Source organism: Prionailurus bengalensis, chromosome A3 (genome assembly GCF_016509475.1).
Source record: "Prionailurus bengalensis isolate Pbe53 chromosome A3, Fcat_Pben_1.1_paternal_pri, whole genome shotgun sequence".
Taxonomy (NCBI): Eukaryota; Metazoa; Chordata; class Mammalia; order Carnivora; family Felidae; genus Prionailurus; species Prionailurus bengalensis.
The window spans coordinates 140,047,288-140,067,129 of NC_057354.1; the positions used below are offsets into that span (position 1 = coordinate 140,047,288).

Sequence of the window (19,842 nt, forward strand, 5' to 3'; positions counted from 1 at the left end):
TTCTTTGACCCCTGCAGGGACTCTGCTCAGGAGGCACCCGCACATTCTGGCTGCAGGACCAGTAGGAAGTGGGGGAATCTACTGGCCCAGCTGCCTCGGGGGCCCCAGCTCAGAGATGGGAGGACTGGGGTGACTGGCCACCCTTCTCAAAACTGCAGCTTCGATTCACGGTGGCGCTCTCTGCACGTGGCCTTCACCTGTTTGTCCCTCCACAGAGAATGGAGGTTTTCCCTCTAACTTAAGCATAAAAGCTTTTTCTGATTTTTATCTGCTGGTTAATCCTACTTCCTCTCCTCTGACACACTCATATCCACAAATGAAAACCTACACTAGTAGAAAAGACGGGGTGTTTGCAACATCACAGAAACACATCGAGCTGTCCTCCTTCCATCACCAATCAGCCCACCCCGTGTGCCACATGGCACAGAAGGAACCAGACAGATGGCCCAGTCCAGGTAGGGACAGTCCCTTGCACAGACGCACTAGGTTCTGGAAGCATCTGGGCTCTACGGTATCACCAGAAGTACAACAGGAACGCTCCAGTCTGGAGGGACGACGGTTTTGAAATCTCTGAAAACGTCAACAAGAGTGACCCACGTGAAGCAGAGACCAGTGCAGCTCTCCTGCTACCTACAGATTTCATCAAAACCACACTTCCTACAGAACCGAAATCCTCGTGTTAGGAAGGCGTATGCAGGAGAGCCACGCACTGGCCACAATTCACAAGCTGGTCTCCTCGAATGCCCTGAGTCTCAGCCTCGGTCCTGATGAAACACTACCCACCTGTTGTAACCTTGCTCAACAAGGGGAGAAATGTAACACTGTTGTTGAGCCGATGACTCAATGTCCTTTGGGTGGAAATGGTCTTTTTGCAGATGCAAATGTGTGGTTAAAATCTCTCTTCTCTGCATGAATGAGTCAAGGTTGTTGTGGGGAATTCACATTCCGTGTAGACATGGACTCCAGTCACAGGTCCACGCCACAGCCCCCGCGCACACGCACCCGAGGAGCACGCGGTGGTGGGGTCCCAGGCCGAGGCCGCCTCTCCCGCAACCACTGGGCCGCCACGTGCTCTGACACGGGCTGGGGCTGCAGTCGGGGAGAAGGAGGGGACATGTTTCCACTGTTCAAGAGCCCAGTCTGCGTGGGCGACTCACCCCGGCTCTGTTTTCACCGCCTCGGACCCCTTCCCCCACACGGGTCGCTGCCTCCCCTCCTCCTCCAGCAGGGGGACAAACGGCCCCTGAGCCTCAGGGGGACCGGCACCACAGGCAGAGTGGAGGCGGCCGCACGGAGGGCCTGCTGGGACACCGGACTGGTCCCTGCCATCTAACTACGTGACTGTACTACAACCATCTCCCACCGTTCAGCACTGGACGGTGAGGCCGCAAACCGCACATCCACTCCCACTCCCGCTCCCGGTGACCTGAGTCAGGGCAGCTGCGGGGCGACCATCCCCCCCCAAGCCTGACACCGTCCAACCGCGTCCCCGACGGCCATCCCGGCCTCCCCACCAAGCCGCTCCTAGAGGGCGGGACGCGATTTTTGTCACAGACCTCCATGAGCATCATGACTGCCGATGCCAGGACCATGTGTCCTCGGGCATCACACTGCTGAGAAGACCCTGTGGTCTGGCCCTGAACGTGTCTCCAGAGGCTGCCCTGATGGCCACAGGGGGGGAATCAGTATCTCTCTTAAGGGCTTGCGGCCTCAGAGGACATGAAAAAGGCAGAGCCGTGTCAGGGGTAACGTAGGGGCAACAACAAAACAAAACGGCCGCTAAACAACCCAGCACACAAACAGGTGCTTATTTTTATCGTTTCCAATAACACATTATCTCACAAACTGCCATGGGCATACATGTCCTGGCCGCGTTACCTGCGTGGCCTCTGAATATCTTTGATATGACGACAGGGACCCTGTGCTCGGCGCCTCCCTGGAAGACAGGCAGAGAGAAGGTTCCGTCACGATCAGCACAGACACGCGCTCAGAAAGAAGGTCACGAGGGAGGAATGCGTTCCTACCTTTACGCTCAGGCCCAAGCCGCCAACGGGCTGTCTGCGCAGCGTAACGGTTCTGTGCTTTAAAAAATTTTAGAAAACAAAGCAAGTTTAGGTTGAAATGCATGATCAGAGAGTGAATGCAAAATGCAGACATACGTTCATTTAAATTTAAGTAACTCTTTAAAATACACCTGCAGAGTGACACACATTCACTTCCTGTCTGTAGTGTTACCTTGAGGAGCAGAGACCTGGATTAAAAACAGACACACAAGATCCAGGCCCTGTTACGGCCGTTATTTAAACCCAAGGTGAATTCCTGCAAGCTGGCCGATCTTCCGGATCTTTCTCAAGGATCACAGGCCCCAGGAAATGGCCGTGCTCTCCCGATCTCAACCCGCCTTCAAATCCGTTCTTCCCACCAGTCCCCAGCCTGGCTCCCTCCCCTGCTGCCTCTCCACCTGGCACAACCGCCTTCAGGCCCAGGCCCGTTCTCAGGTAGTCAGAGCTGACCCCTGAATGATCACCATCTCCCGGTCCTTGGCCCACGGGGCCCAACCACGCGTGAAGGCGCCAGGGGTGGCAACGAGCTGGAAGTGCAGCGGTGCCCGGAACCAGCAAGGCCTCCAAACCGCATACACGTTCAATCCCCAGCTCCTGTTCTGCTCGGTCTAAACTGACCAATCGTTTAACCAACTGCGCCAGATCTGAGGGTGGAAGACAGGGGCCTGGGGTGGGAGGAAGGGGAGGGCCAGGCCCATCTGTGGCTCAGAAAGATCCCGTGGGAACAACAGCAACGACCCACGTTCTCTGCTCTGGAAGCAGAAGCATAGATGCTTTCACACCAAACGCAGAGCACCGTGAGCAGGGACAGGCCATCGGGAGTGTGCTCGCAGAGCGCCATGATCAGGGACAGGCTGTCAGGGGGCCGTGGAGAGCCGTGAGCAGGGACAGGCCATCAGGAGTGTGCTCGCGGAGTGTCATGAGCAGGGACAAGCCGCCAGGGGGCCGTGGAGAGCCGTGAGCAGGGACAGGCCATCAGGAGTGTGCTCACAGAGCGCCGTGAGCAGGGACAGGCCATCAGGGGGGTGTGGAGAGCCTTGAGCAGGAACAGGCCATCAGGCGTGTACTCGCGGAGCACCGTGAGCAGGGACAGACCATCAGGCGTGTGCTCGCGGAGCACCGTGAGCAGGAACAGGCCATCAGGGGGGCCATGTGGGCTCCCGCCCAAGCCCAGGGCATGCCAGCCGCCAGCAATGGGCCACAGAGACTGTAGGGCCGAGGGGGAAGCCAGTGTTTACAACGTGTCTCTTGCACAACGTGTAAAATCCAAGAATGACTCCATTCTCAGGAGTGAATTCATCATAAGAAACCAGAGCCAACGTACCTCCTTTAGTGCACGCATGGGAATCTGTTACCCGTGTGGATATTAACGGCAACACTGTGTTCTGAGTGTCCTGTGGCTGCAGCATCTTCAGCTGGTGGCCGTTTGTATCATCACACGCAGAGAGAGAGCCGCGGGTCGGGGACGCTGGCTTCAGGGTAATGGATCGCACTGTCTCCGTGTCCCGCACTGCCCGCGAGGGGGTGACGGTAAAGAGCAGGCCCAGCTCACGCCCGTTGACAGACTCGCGGGGGCTCCTTCCAGGCTTTTCCAAGTACTTAGCTGAACGCTGGGAGCACGTCTCATCCCTGCCAAGGGCAGACACACTCGGGACGTAAATCCCACGGTGCGTGGGGGTCTTCTGTCCGCAAAGTCTGGAGTCAGCCAGCGACTCAGCGGGAAAGGCGGAGGGGACAGTTACCGGCTGCCTCATCATTCAGGCTGAGTCCCTGCCGCATGTGTGGCGACACCCAACGTGCCTCTGAGGGGAATATTCTAACCAAAGCCCAGAAAATAGGGTCATGTGATTCCACACCAGCCAGCAATCTCCACCGCACGGAATTTGTCAAACATTCAATCGTGTTTTCCAACTTTCGCCATTAATGAGAGCATTTGAACCTCACGGAGAGCAAGCAGATATATTTTAGAGAAAACATGTTTGGAAAAGTGCCAAGGGTGTTTCTGTTGAGACAGACTTTGCCAAATGACACTGTAAATCAGTCATTTTATTCACATATCGATCTCAGGAGGAAACTTCGAATAAAACTTCAAAAAATGATCACCTGAGGCAAAACGGGTTAATGCACACCAAAAATCTGGACTAATAGTCCCAACAGGTGAAAGCAGAAAAAATTTATGCAATGAGCCTCTTTACCGTTTGTTCAGGAGAACTTGAAGAGACTGTTACCTGTTATTAATCCAGAACACTATTTATTCAAGTATTTGCTCTACGCAATCTGCTAAAATTTCCTTTTGGAGCAAATGCACCCTGGTCACTTAACCCTCTGAGATATTGAGTTTCTGTGTCTGGAAAGCGAGGATGATACTGTGTGTCCCACACAGAAAGTTGCCGTGGGCTGAACTGTTCCCCTCAAGTCCCTACGTGGATGTCCCATCCCTGTATGACTACATTTGGAGGTAGAGTGAGGTTGGAGGGGTCACAGGCTGGGCCCCAGACCATGGGACTGCTGTCCCCACAGGAGCAGGAAGAGGGGGGACCCCAGAGCCCTCTCTGCATGTGCTCAGAGGAAAGCCTGTGGAGGGCGCGGTGGGAAGAGGGCACCTGACCATCTGCGTGGTTCTGCATGGGCAGCCTGGGCCTGCGAAGACAGCCAGTGGAGAGAATTACGGGAAACCAGCAAGTGTCACAGAAACATCAGGATGTCAAGTCTCGTCATGAAAAACCTCTTCTTTCTGCTCTTCTAAACTCCCTCACTGGGACTTGTAAGAATCTCACATTTCAAAGCCAGGAGAAGGTTCAGCCAACCTGTGTTCTCACAATTGAAGACCATGTAACTACCTAGGTTCTAACACGAATGTAGCATTGTCGTATTTAACAATTTTTTCAAAACAAGATTTGTAAAAGTTAGTGGATAGTTAAAACGAATAGAAAATACAACTTATACAGCTTTTAGCTGAAAACGTCCACACAGCAACCCAGCTAAGGACCCCCTCCTGTGTCCTGATGCTTCACGAACTCACAGCCAGGCCACAGACACAAGTTTCGAAAGCCCTTCTCTCAGCAGATGTGTAGACGGAAACTAGTGCTCTCAAAAGGCATTTTTTAATTCAACCAAAGCAGTCCTCTCTGACGAGCTCGCTCAGTGCACAACCGTGGGGCCAGTACCTCATCCATCGAGCCACGTTCTCCCCTTAACCATGTTTCTCTTCAGGGTTGGGGTGTGCTCACTTCCCAGAGCAATGAATTATGAATTCATTCAGATGTGAAGAGACTTGGGAGGACCAAGTTTGGAATCTAAGGTAACTCTTCAATGAACTCTTCCAACCGAAGCCAGCTGCACTTTTCACAAACATAAGAGATAAGGACCTTCAAAAATATTCTGCTTTATCATTAATTCCAAACTATGTTTTGATATTTACCTACTGCAGATTTATGGACCCAGAGAATTGAAAGCAAAAGGGAACCACAGAAAGGATATAAATGTAGGTGGATAAAAGCAGTAATAATGCATTTATTTTATCACAAATGAGCAATGATAGAATTGTGGGCATTGCGTATAGAATTTATCAGACATAGCCAGGACTTTGGCAGGCGTCATGGTAACAAATTCATCCATCTTGGTGAGTTTAATACAAGTTTAATTCTTTATTCCAAACTAAAATATCAGTTTGTTGATATTCCTCACAGCACTTGTTACGTGAGAAATAAACTTAATTTTTGAAAATGACTTTAACAAGTTCACTACCCACCCCCTCACCCCCAGCTCCCCCCACTCCTGTGACGTCTTTCGGTCTCATAGCCTGGGTTTTGTGTCTGATACGTTGTTTAGCTGGTGCACGGAGATTCCAATGCCGGGTGTGTTTTCATCTTTATCTCAAGACAGCCCCTCTACTCAGGTCTGCTGGGTCACTTTTCGTGCCTTGTCCTTGTCCCACCTCCGTAGCCTCCTGTGCCGGAGGCATGCTACAAACTTGGTCGTTGCCGAGCCTGAGGTCCCCGAAGGTCAACGTCTGTTTTATTTCTGCCATCTGTTGCTTACAGTGGTCTCAAGTTCACTCATGAAGGACATGACTTTATGGTGGTTTCAAGTTCACTCATGAAGGACGTGATTTTCCAGCACTCCTGCTCCAAGCAGGGGAGAAAGTCAGCTGTCCTCTGACCTCTGGGCCCCGGGACTGCCTCCTGAGGTCTCATGCAGATGCAGCCAGGTCGTGGCAGGTGGGCCAACGCCAGCCCCAGGGGCCGGGAGCCTCCCCTCACGCCAGCTTGGCAGCACCCCCCAGAACCGGGGATCCGTGTGTCCGAGAGCGTCCCCAGGTCACACCCTCACAGAGGAGCAGCTGAGACACTGCCCCGACCCCGTGACTAACTCCAGCCTAGCTCAGTCGCTCTGAATCTTAGCGTCCCAAATAGTAACACGAGGACACAGAATCCACTGAAGTACGTGCCAGCCGCAAATTCGCCGGGACTCAAGGTAGCAAATACGATATAAATTTATTAAAATGTTCTCTTCATGCGGACCTTCCCAACCACGTTAATTTAAGCCACAAGCATAAACTTACAATTAGAGAAATGCAACGTGTCACGTGTACAGGGATGACTATAAAATAAAATGATGTACACAAAACCCTGAAACACGAGAAAAAGCTAGGTCTCTCACGCTACAAGCACTCCCTCTCTTTAGGAGATAATGGGAAAATCCCAGGATTTGAAATATGCAAAACGCCATGTTGATCTCAACCGGAAGAAATACGAATGGAATAAGAATTTTCTGGTTTTAAACTCCGGTGATGAACCGGCAGATTTAAAAAATCCTCTGGTTTCATGGAAGAGTCAATGCAGTCCAGTCCTCCATCTTTTGTGATAAAAATAACACCCATCGTGAACTGACATTGCGGCGATTGCTTCGGCAGGGCCACGTCCACCCGTTGCCATGTCTCGGACACGCGCAATCCAGAAAGTGCGGCCCGAGGCGGGGACCCCACGCGGACGGAGTCCGCCTGCGGTGTCGGGGGAGCCGGTTCCCGCCACCGCGCGGCTGGATCACCAAGCACGCGGCACGCACACTTCGCCCCAAGGTCAGAGCGTGAAAGGCGGCAATGGTCACCATTTCCTGGGAAGAAAACGGACGTCGAGGACAAGAACTCCGTGGGCCTGCTGCACGTGCGGCTGCACAAGGACCCTGACCTCAGGTGCTCAGGGCGTCCCGGCCCCCGGGGCGGAGTCACCCAGGGCAGGTACGTGATGTCAGGTACCTGACATGCTCAGGGCGTCCCGGCCCCTGGGGCGGAGTCACCCACGACAGCAATGACGTTTAATGGTAGTTTTAAGTCTTGTGGTCCTACTGATAAGCTAGCTTCTGCTGGAATTTAGTATCTATACTGTGTGCCCAGTAAATAGGTGTCGCACCGAATCTGACACGTAAGTATCAATCACGTCCTGGCCACAGAGGCTCGGGGTTCGGCGACGTGTGAAACCCCGACTTGTTTCTTCTGTCGACCCACCGTGGACTGACCAGACCTTCCACTCCTGCCCTTCGGAATAAGCTTCAAGGGAATAATCGTCCTCGGCCAGGTGCGGCCTCCTTGGAAACGTCCAGTTCCACAGGCGCGGTGAGAGCTCCCCAGAGGTGTTCTGGATCCCATTCCAAAATCAGCTGTGACCTTTGTTAAAAACAGTCTTCTCGCTCTCCAGACACATGACGTATTCTCAGGCAAGATAGCTGTTATTTTTATAACCAACTGAAGAATGCAGTGCTTCAGCCCTCCCGCAAACTAATAGGGCTGCACCCAACCTGCTCTGTGGCTGGGATACAGGAGTCTGATCTCAGGTTGCTGTTTCCCCCGGAGCCACCCCCCAAACCATCCAGCACAGGGACACGTGTTTCTTCACCAGAACGTCCACGATTTTGTAGCAGGAGAAGCAGGGAACCCGCAGAGAACACCGGAAGTGGGGCCGGCAGACACAGTGGTCACAGACCCAAGCCCCGTGTGCCCCCCACCCACTCTCCAGAGCGGGTGAGTTAAGGTCAGTCCTGTGGCCGTTCACAGCCCTCAGTGAACCACTGGAAATTATAAACATAAACTGACAGGTCCGAACACACACTCATTTATCCCAGGAAGGAACTGATCACTTTCATCAAGGACTTAACCTTAGGCCAAGAATCTGACATTATGAATAAAGCATGTAATTTATTTTTCCTGGACAACTGAGCACAGAAACACTGAATATTTTTATTATAAGTTGTCAGGGATTCTCTACAGATTATAAAGTCACTCTGAAGAAGGATAATTTTTTAAACAGTTCCAAACTCTTTGCTAACCCTCTGCTCCCCAGTCCCATGCCACCAAGTACTCAGAACAGGTAGGGGACAGAAGGGGACAGTAGGTTGAATGAGGGGTTAGTGCCTGGGCTGCAGGAAGGTGGACCCCAACCTCCAACCCGACCCTCGATTCAAGGGAGGAACAGCGGAAGGAACTGTCCTCCACCCCCATCACAGTCACCTCACCTGTCCTGGATGGCAGGGAGCATCCAGAACAGGGGCAGTGACCTGAGAAAGGTGGGGCACAGAGGGACACTTCCAGTGGAAGCCACAAGCACTTCCGTTCTCAGGGCCACGTGTGTGTATGACTCACACAGGAGCCCAGCATCGCTTCCGTGTGGGGACACGTCGGGCTCTCCCAGGGAAGACATCACACTGGCAGCATCTGTATCTCCCAGGAAACGCCGATTCGAGAGAAGTGGCCAGTTTACTTCATTTCCGATCAAAGGTCATGAGGACCTAGGCAATTGTGAACGTAAGAGCCCGCGCTCTCCCAACAGCCCTCCCTGGACTGGGGAAAAGGAATGACCTGGGGTATTATCAAATGCACAGAAAAAACTTATTTTCAGCTACATGATTCCTTGAGTCTCTCTCTGTTTTTGTAGCTCCTGGGTGGGTGCATTCAAAGGACAGAGCAGTGAGATGTAGATTGTATATGCATAGATTTATATATTTCCAATTATGAGCCCACCAGAAGGAAAACAGGAAATTGGCTACAGTTTTAATATAGCACACTTAATACAGTATACTGTATATTAAATATATCGTGTGCAGTATACTACATATTAAATATATCGTGTGAAGCATACTATATATTAAATATATCATGTACAGTATACTGTATGTTAAACATATTGCATACAGTATGCTATATATTAAAATATCATTTACAGCATACTGTGTATTAAATATACCATATACAGTATGCTGTGTATTAAATGTATCACGCACAGTATAGCGCATATTAAAATACATCATGTACAGTATACTGTATATTAAATATACCACATAGGGTAGCCCCGTTTGAGTTAAACTGAAACAAAAGCAGCCAAAATTATTCTTCCTCATCTTTATTCGACATTTTATTGCCTCTAATCAGTAAGTTTCTTGCCTTAAGAAAAGTTCATTTGTAAAAGACTGAAGCCAAAAGTGGCAGGAGCGCCTGTTTATGTCCCCAAACGCCAGGGACAGACCTGACACCAGGCACCAGAAAATGGCCGCTGCACACGGTTCTAGACAGAGACCTCCCGGCTGAGGTTTCCGCCAGCAGACGACCTCTCACACTATGTCCTTCCATTTCCAATGAGGTTGTGTCACGTTCCATCCCGTGGTGCGTGGGGCCATTTTCACATAAAGGTCCTTAAGGGAAACCCATCAGCAAAGAAATGGCGGAAGTCAGGGCGACAGTAAAGGGTTCCACCTGGAACCTGATGTCTGGGGACAGTTAATGGGGGAGGGGCTCTTCCTCAGCAAACAGCCCGAAGGAAATAGGAAAGCGGCCTCACCCAGTTAGGCCTTCCCAGCGCGTCCACACGACGCCCGGCGGCGGCGCAGGGCACTTACATGTGCGCCGTGGCCGCTCCCGCGGACACAGACCACGTCTTGTTTCTGAATCGTGAGGACCTCTCTCGTCAGCTTCAGGCGGACGTCGCAGGGGCTTCCAGACCCTTCGTGGTGCAGCAGGGCGAGGCCGGTTCTGGTCTGAGGGGGCAAAGCGGAAACAGGCCAAGGGCGTGAGCGCAGGGACGTGGGCGCCACAACAGGACCACGGCCCCTCGCCCACCAGCCCATGGGACACGCCAGCACTGACCACACAGGGCAGCACATCTGCCTCCCATCTGACCAGGGCTCCGGTGACTGGCCTAACACACGGGAAGTCTAAGTTTTGAATAACCGTTGCTGAACAGTTTTTACAGGATTTAAGTAAATATGTTTTTAAAAGAAAATTGGCCAGGATTTTCTTCAAAATATTGAAGTATTATTAGTATTTTATTTAAAGCAATTTTTTCTGCCTTTAGAAAGGCTTTTCTACTTTAACCAAAGCTATTTAAGTGAAAACCATAACTTTAGAAAGATTCAGATAATACTTGGATGAAGATTTGTTGTTGTAGGGAATGTTGAAAATAATCATTAAATGGACACCGACTTCATCGGAAGCACCAGGCGGGGCCCGTGCACCAGGCTCCTCCAGGGTGGCCTCTGCTTCCGTGGGAGCCTGGGGACGAGGGGGGGGCTTCCTCCTGACACCAGACAAAGCAGTCAGAAAACGGAAGCAGCGGTCAGGAGGGAATTTAAGTAAAGAAGATGGCCTGCCAGGCCTTGTCCGCAGAGGAGAAGGGGTAAGTCGGAAAGACGTCTCTGGATAAATGAGAGGGGGCCTCCTGGTGCATGAAAATCGCGGTCGACCGGGTGCCCCCGGGTGCCCCCAGCCGGGCCCCGGCGGTCGGGTCTCAGGTGCGGAGCAAGCTGGCATTTCCATCCTGTCGAGCGGCAGGGGCTGCATGCAGGGCGCTACCCGCACAGCCCTAGGCGGTCACCCCGCACGCCAGGAAGGAGGGCGGGGGAGACAGGAGGATGACTGGCGAGGTGGCAGGTGCTGCACCCTCAGGCCAGGGCCACGTGGATGGGCCCGCGAGAGGGAGGCCCAGCGAGGTGTGAAGGATGACGCCGGTGGCGGGGCAGCTCAAGGCCACTAAACGTGGCTGCTCGGGAATGACCGGGCGCCCACAGAGCACCAGTGCCCGCACCGGTCTCCCCTGAGACCACGCCTGAATCTGTGGGGTGCGGTCTGAGCCTCAGGGTTCTAGAACCTTGCCAGATGCTTCTATTAACGGGAGAGTCAGGGGAGGAAGGGCTCAGAGCAAGGGGGACGGCGTCCAGAACGCTCCCTGGAAACGGAGACGCTTGGCCCACAGACCCTCCCACCCAAACAGAACCTGCGCTCCCCCCACCCCAGGTGACGCCGGCGCGGAGGAAGCCGCGTCCTGCCGGGCTAGACTGTGCGACAGTACGGCCCACCCGTACTCCCGGCACAGCCGCGCTCACCCACGACCACGCCGACGCACTCGCGCAAGGCTGCCGTCCACACAAACAGCTGCGCATTGACGCCGAATCCACAGACGGCCCGTTCAAAACTCTGCTTGATTTAGAAAGTACACAAATAGCAGCCGTAGGGGCGTCTGCAAACCCGTCGGGCGTCTGGACGCGCTCGGCCTACACGCACCCCGTCTGCCAGCTGCCGGGGCCGGAGCCGACGTGGCTCCGTCACATGTGGCCGCCGGGGCCGAGCGCTGCACGGAGATGTCGGCACAGGGCTGGCCCCCACACCCACGCTCCGGAACCCAGGAACCCGGGAACCCAGCCGTGGTTCTCTTCCTCTCCTGGCCTCAGCAGGTGGCTGAGAAGCAGGCACCAGAGTCGCCAAGCCTTTGCGGGGGAGCAGGACAACCCCGACCATCGATGACCAGTCCCACTGGACAGCGAAAGCGCCCACTGACCCGCTCTCCCTTCGACCTCCTGGCTCCCCGCCTGGCGGGCGGGCGGGCACACGGGCTCCCCAGAATCCTTCACTAGAGACGTGCCCACAGCCAGGAGCGTCCCCTGGCCAGCTGTGGGTGCCACGTGGCATCAGGACCGTCTGCTCTCACTCTGCGGCCGGAGCAGCAGGGGCTCGAGGAACGTGTGTAACTTAAACACGTCCCTGTAGAAAGACACCTGTGTGACCTGCTGTCCGTCATGTGACTTTGGGTGCGTTATTGCACTTCTACGCAAGACTAGGTCTTCGTGGCCGCTGCGTGTGTTAACAATGACGACAACTTTACTCACTCTGACGGAGAATGACACTGTCCACTCTCAGACCAACACGGGAGCGCGGAGATGACACGCACACGAGATGACTCAAACACGGCAAAGCGCCACCTGATTTAGCAGGACCCGCTCTGAACCCTCTCTTGCCGGAACGTTCTTGCTGGACCTAACTTATTGTTCCTTCACTTACTCTTGGGAAGGTGCTGCCCGAGAGTGACCACGTCTGTGAAACCGTCAGGGGCCTGTGGACGTCGGACGGAGCCGCTTCCCACGTGCCTGGGCCGCTCCTGTGTTAACTCCGCTAATTACAACAGCCCCGTCCTCCCTCCCTTCCGTGGAGGCAAGATGCCCACTCTCAGCAGTACGGAGCTCAAACCTCTCAAAGTGCAGGGGATTCCCCCACACTATAAATTCGACAGCTTGTTCTCCTGGTATGAAGGTTCTAAAAACGCTGCTAAAATCTCTCACCCAACCACTGTTCCTTCTTCTTTCACATTTCCCAGAAGTGTGTTCTTTTATGGGACTTCACTTCGTACATTTAAGCCAAAAACGTCAGGGGGGAGAGCCATCACCGAAGCTCACAGGGTCACCGTGCGTCAGAGGCTGGGCAGTGCGATCTCACACGGGGCAACTTCTCTGGTTCCCTCCTAAGCGGCAGATGTGACGTCCACCTAAGGGAGCCCTGATCTGTCTGCATCGCTCCTGCGACAGTGTGACTGGATGTGACCGTACATGGCGGCCCCTCCCTCCTTCCCCCAGACACGTGGACGGAGAGCTGGGAAGGCGTCGGCGCCTTCCTGGAGGTCCCCTCCCCTCCACCTGCCACAGGCCCTTGGCTTCTCCTCTGTTCTCCTGCTGGCTCGTCGACGTTCTCCCACTCTCCACCCACAGTCGCCCAAGGGCCTCTATGCGGACACCCTGCCTGTCCCCTCACACCCACCTGGCCAATGCCTAACCCCCAACTCCTCCCTTGTCCACAGCCCTCCGAGAGGCGTCCTACCCGACGGCCTGACCGCGGGGCCGACGGCCTGCCCCCCGCTACCCGGTGGGCCAGATGCCGGAGGAACGCAGACCTCCCAGCGAAGCATCCTGACGCGGAGGGATCGATAAACCACCTTCTGGCCTTGGTGATGGACCTTACTTTTCTTCATCGTGACCAGCGCCTGCTGATTTAGGGCAGGATTTCAGTGAGAACACAGGTCAGTCTCACCGACGGGCCAGGCGAGTTGCAGGAAGCAGACGGGAAGACAGGGCGATGGCTTCCCACTTGCACGGGAGACGCTCAGGCTATTTTAACGTCCTTCTTGCACGTGTTGGCGTGCGTGTGTGCTCAGCTTGCAATAAAGTCACGCGGTCTTCCTGCAGGGATGGGCCTTTACGGTATCGCTTTTTCATTAACATTTATAAACCCTACACACGTTTGGTAAACTGGCCAAGTATGACTCAAAGAAGTCTTTCTTCAGGTTACTTATAAAACGTGCGTGCTTCTGTTCTGTTTAAGTACGTCTGTTACTAGGAACACCTCATGAGGGGAAGGCATCGGCAAGGGCACTGACGTCACTATGTATCATTATGTACTCTCCAAACCGACGGTGAAGCCCCATGGGGGGAGGGTTAGTAGATTGTCGTGTTGTGTTCCACTCGCTGCCCTCAGAACCACCAGCAGCACATACAGACAAGAAGCTTCCCGTTCAAGGGAAAAAAGAAATGGGACCAGCTGCAGATCAGAGGCAGGACACAGTATTTCAGGACCCTGTGAAATGCAGCGAAACGAGGAAAGATTCTGACCACCGATGCAGAACTCCTCACACTTGCGGGAAGACACATGTTTCTCTAAATGCGCATGCACATTCCTGAAGGGTAATAATTTAATGATGCTCTATTTAGAACGACAGACCTGAGGATCGTAGGCCAAAAACAATGCAGATTCAATACCGTCCAGATACGCTGCTGTTGCCGTGGGGTTTCGGAGAGAAAGCGGATGGCCATAACCTGGACGACAGGAGAGAGCCAGCCAGCCCGGCTCGGGAGGGGATGCGTGTTGAGGAGGAAGGCGACATGAGCGTAATTAGAATACAGTCCATGACGAAATGTGTTAGAGTCAAGTGAAGCAGTGAGGGAGTCCACCGAATCCCACAGACGTGTGCAGGCAGGCAGGGGGCGAAAAGCACACGAGAGCTCACCAGCACCTAACTGATGTCTGCGGAGCGGAGAATGGACCGAAGGAGCGGGAGCGACAGTCCTCCTAGTCACAGAGAAGTGTCCGGAAAACTCAAATCCATCCACCAGGAGGACACAGCTGGACCTGTGGGGACTCACTTGTCTTGGTCAACAATCAACCCCAAAGCACAGAAGGAAGCCATACAATTAGGGTTTTTGTCTTCTTATAATTTAGGGGAACTGGTATGTCTGCTGAAGAACCTTCACCTTGGCTAAAAACCCTGAAATGCTGAGTAGCTTTTTGTCTGTGCTGTAATGGGTATGTTTTATTGTCTCCATTAGGCTTTTCATGCTCAAACTGTGTCATTTTTGACAAGAAATAGGTTTAAAGTACAGGTTTCACGCCACTGCACACCCCCAGGCTGGCTGTCATCAGAACGTGGAAAGGACCGGTGTTGGTGAGGCTCGGCACATGAGGACCCCTACGTGCCTTCGGAAGAGCCTGGTGCTTCCTCCCGGTGATTAAACACGGAGTGCCCACACCAGCCGCCAAATCCACTCCCACGTACAGACCCAGAGAGTCAAACACGTATCCGCACAAAAACGTGTCCCCAAGTGTCCACAGCAGTGTCCCTCAGAACAGGCGAAAACAACCCAAATGCCCACCAGGTGATGTGTGGCTACATACACGTGTCCTATCCCGAAGGTGGAATCACATTAACGACAGAAATGGAGTTCCGGCACACGGAGCACCGTGGCCAAACCCTGACTGCTTCGCGCGAGAGAGCAATCAGCCACGGATAACACCACGACCCCGTGTCCACAGAAGGCCCAGGGAAGATCCACAGAGCACAGACTAGCGGATGCAGGGGTGGGGGCCAGGGGCGTGTGCAAGGACCAGTCGGGACACGGCGTTTCCTTCCGGGGGATAACAATGTCGGGCACAGCTCTGCAAGAAGCGAACCACCGACCTGCACGCTTTGAGTGCAGGCCTTGCGGTCTGTGAACATCTCAACGAGCACTTGTACACAAAATGTATTTCAGGTTTTCTGAGTAAGATGGCAAGTCTGATCTCAGCTCCGACCCACTGAATCGACAGAAAAGTTATTGGTGACATAACCCTACCAATGATTAAGAGAATGCACGGGGTGCCTGGGGACTCAGCTGGTTAAGCTCCCGACTCTTGATTTCGGCTCAGGTCATGGTCTCACGGGTCATGGGATGGAGTCTCGAGCTGGGCTCTGGGCTGACGGCTCAGAGCCTCTTTGGGGTTCTCTCTCTCCCTCTCTCTCTGCTCCTGGCCCATGCTCGCTCTCTCGCTCTCGCTCCCTCTCGCTCTCAAAACCAAAAACAGAAACCGAAAAACATGAAGAAGAGAGAATGGAGGCGCTCGCACACCATAAACCATGTGAAACAGCTTCTACACGACAACGCAGAAAAATCACGTGGGTTCTGTGCAGCCATCGTCATGCTGTCTGGGAATGAAGGGGAGACCCTTAAAGGCAGCAGCTGTATATACAGGTATTTTTGCACATTCTGTATTTACACAAAGTGTGGGCCGAGGCAGACACGACCAGAAGCCACGTGCCACGAGTCAGGGATGAGACGATGCGTGGCAGGCGCCCTGCGGGAACGCGCCAGGGTCCCACGTGTGGACAGGGTGCCGCCGGGCGGCTCTGGCTCAGGACGCCCTAGGTCGTGGCCCCCAGGCACGTGGGCTCCCTGCCTCGAGGAGCGGCGTGCAGGGCTGTGCAGAACCCAAGGGCGGATGGCAGCATGACCAGGGTGGCGAGAGAAAGCTGTGCCCACCCGGCCACCAGCTGCTCCGACCTGGTCGGTTCTCGCTCGCCTGTGCCCACGGACCGGGAACGGCAGGCTTACCTGGCAGGCAGGCGGGCGACACCAGACAGCCGCACCCACACAGGGGTGCCTGGGACTCACAACAGCCTTTCCTGTACTGGTTCGCTGGTCTGCAGCACATCAAAGCGAACCACCGTCCGTGTTTGCCTACCTCTGAGAAGTGGGAAACTTGGTGGGAAGAGCAGGGCTGAGTCAGTGTGTATTTTAAGAATATACAGTTGCTAACAATATAGGGATCAGCTGGAAAAATCAGAGGAAAGTTACGCCAAATAAAATTACTGTAGGAAACAAGAGACAGTTTATTAAATTTTCAGTTCGATGTCTACAGCACCACTTGAGGAGACAATAGCGTCTATAAGCCAAAGTAGAGAAGACTGAGTGAAGTAACCCGATGGAGAAACGATGCCAAGTTGGAGCCACAGTGGGCAGCGGCCTGCATCTGCACCGTAGGTGACAATTTTCGGTAAAAATTAAATCGTCAAAACTCAAGCAGACTTGGAGACAATGAACAGACTCACAATTTTGTCAACACCATCTTTATAAATGACCCAAAGCTCAGATGGTTATGAGCACATCCTTTGAAACTTTCAAGGAAAGAAATCCTATGCTATGTGAAGTATTCCCAAGTATAGGAAAGAGGGAATGACTCCCACCACATCCGACAGAAAAATTAAAAAACCTGACAAAGAAAAAGAACAAAAATAAATGAAGAACAAAGTCTCACTTTGGAATAAAAATGGACCGTCTTCGGCACTCTGATAATAGAATTCAAGAACAGAACGAAAGAATAATATTGCAACTACACAGAAATAGTTACATGTCCACAAAATAATATCCTAATGATCGTAAGTAACAAATCACCTAAGTAAACCAGAAGGAAACATCTTACGATCTTGTTAACAGATATCAGAAAGTTATTATAAAACACTTCAATTATCATCAGTACCATCTAACGTTCTGAAAAAACAGAGCTAACTTAGTAAGGCAGTAAATAGAAATATGGTGTTTAATGACTGGAAAAGGAGAAGAAAAAATTATCATTATTGTCAGACAATGCAATTGTTTATCTTGCAAAAAAACAGATCTCCCACACACAGAAGGGAAATAGTTGTTTCAAGTTGAAAAGCTCTTCACGTGAAATCTGCAGACAATAAAATAAAGACAAGAAATAAACTGAAGACACACAAAAATATACAAAAAAAGTTGAAAAGGACACTGACATATAAACTAGGGAAATCTGAACTCCTCAAAGGGGATCAATCCAATTTAAACCAATTTATGAAAAAAAAAACCCAGATTTTCCAGCAACAATAAAAACATGACAACAAAACACTGATAAAAGGAACAATAAATCAAGAAGATACAACAACCAAGACCACACACATACGCGGCAAATATTTAAGATAAAAAAAAAACCCAATAACCAAATATTGCAGATAAACAAAATTAAAGCGGCAGCTGGAGATTTGGGCACACCTGTCTGCCCATCTGCCGTTAGAATAAAAGGAAAATAGGCAAAGGCACAGAAGATGGGAAACATGATTATGAATCTGAAAGAAACAGCCATGAATTTAAAAAGTTCTTGTTTTAGGGGCACGTGGGTGGCTCAGTCAGTTGAGCATCCAACTTCAGCTCAGGTCACGATCTCACAGTTTGTGAGTTCAAGCCCTGTGAGTTCGCCCCCGTGAGTTCGAGCCCCGAGTTCGTGCTGACAGCTCAGAGCCTGGAGCCTGCTTGGGATTCTGTGTCTCCCTCTCTCTCTGCCCCATCCCCACTCATACTCTGTCTCTCTCTGTCTTAAAAATAAATAAAACATTAAAATAATAGTAATAATAATAATAATAATAATAAATAATAATAATAAAAAGTTCTCGTTTTAGGAGCTCCTGGCCGGCTCAGTCAGTGGAGCGTGTGACTCGATCTTGGGGCCATGAGTTCGAGTCCCACACTGGGTGTAGAGTTTACTTTAAAAAATAAAACAAAACCAAACAAAACTCACTTCAGAGTCCCCCATGGAGCACAGCCCCAAAGCAACCACAGAGCATCACGGTCAGTCAGAATGTAGTCTCTGATCATAACACCAACTTCCGGACAGACATCAGGACACAACACCAACTGACAGAGAAAAGAACACAGCAGGTTATGAACTGAATGAAAATAAAGATATTACTTCAAAACTTCCGTGAATTTGCTTAATATACCCAACAGATAGGTGAAAACAATAAAACCAGAAGTTTAGGTGAGGATATGAAGAAACTAGAGACACACTGTACATGCAGGGCGCCCAGACTGGAGCGCACCCCTGCCATGGGCTCCTGAGTTTCGCAGTAAAGACGCATGGACAAATCCCACCCCAGCAACCCTGCCCTGGAGCACATGACCAGAGACGCTCCTTGAAGGTCCACAGATAAAGTATAACAGGACTCAGTCCCAAAGAAACGTTTCTGGAACGGCCAACTAAGAACATTTGAAAATCCACACCTCCAAAAAGGCCAGACGATATTGGCAAATATCACCCGGTACAACCATTCACAATGAACAAAATTAACCAAAGGTCAAGGGGAGAAGGAAGGTCAAGGGCAGAAGAGGGTCAAGGATAAAAGTCAAGGGCAGAAGGGGGTCGACGATAAAAGGTCAAGAGCAGAGGGAGAGTCAAGGGAAGGAGGAGGTCAGGGCAAAGGGGGGTCAAGGATAAAAAGTCAAGGGCAGAAGGAGGGTCAAGAGAAGGAGGTCAAGGGAAGGAGAGGTCAGGGCAGAAGGGGGTCAAGGATAAAAAGGTCAAGGCAGAGAAGGCTGCTGCATTCCCCGGGTGAGTAAGGATGGGGAGATGTGGGTGGAATCCAGACGCCCCCAAAGGCAGAGTCGGCAGGCCGTCCTGACGGCTGGGTGTTGGGGGGGGGTGGCGCTCAGGGGCCAGGACTCCAGGGGGAGGAAGTGAGAGGACACACGAAGGGCCAACAACGACCATTCTCTCGGAAACACAGAGTTTCTCTCACTCATTTTCCTGGAAGTTTCATTTATTTGTACTTTTGGATGTTGGCAAACGCCCATCTACGATTTGCTAAACCTGCTTCCAGAGGGGACGTCCGTGTGCTGTGACCCCGTGACCCCTAGTGACTTGTCCGCGCATCACACAGCCGGTGCGGAACCAACACCGAGGACACCGAGGGCACCTGAAATCGGGAGGAGGAGGAGGAGGACTAGTTTCCTGCCCTGCATTTTATTCGGAATCCAGGTTTAGTGCTTGGAGAGTAACACCACCAGAGAATCTGATTAATAACCCTGAAATTCCATAAAACAACGCTAGAGCGGTTTCCAATTAAAAGCCGTGTGTCCGCATCTGGTGCTGAACGCTGGAAAGGGCTTTCAAAAATTAACTGTCCAGTAATGACTGATAGCTGTTTGCTTTTCCAGACATTGATTAACAATTCATATTCAAATGATGTATTGCTTTTGGGCTGGTTTTAAAGGATGTATCCTAAATTCTGTAAATATGCAGCAAAAGGAAGTCAAGTGACGCATCTATTTGTCGTGCTGACTTGGAAGCAGAACTTCTGGGTTTGTGACCTAGTCCAGCAAATCGATGCTCTCGTGGGACCCAAACGTTCGAATCTCTCCAACGCAGTCA

General features: G+C 52.0%; 1 protein-coding gene across 1 annotated transcript in view; it reads right to left on the reverse strand.

Moving 5' to 3' along the window:
- The window catches only part of SNTG2 (syntrophin gamma 2), a 138,313-nt gene extending 127,171 nt beyond the window's left edge, over positions 1-11,142 (reverse strand). Inside the window, exons 1-3 of the mRNA XM_043604659.1 lie at positions 9,951-11,142; positions 2,025-2,081; positions 1,879-1,936 (exon numbers count right to left, since the gene is read on the reverse strand). Coding sequence (XP_043460594.1) covers positions 1,879-1,936; positions 2,025-2,081; positions 9,951-10,214 — 379 coding nt within the window. The 5' untranslated portion in view covers positions 10,215-11,142. The remainder of the gene's footprint in view (positions 1-1,878; positions 1,937-2,024; positions 2,082-9,950) is intronic.
- Positions 11,143-19,842: the final 8,700 nt, after the last annotated feature.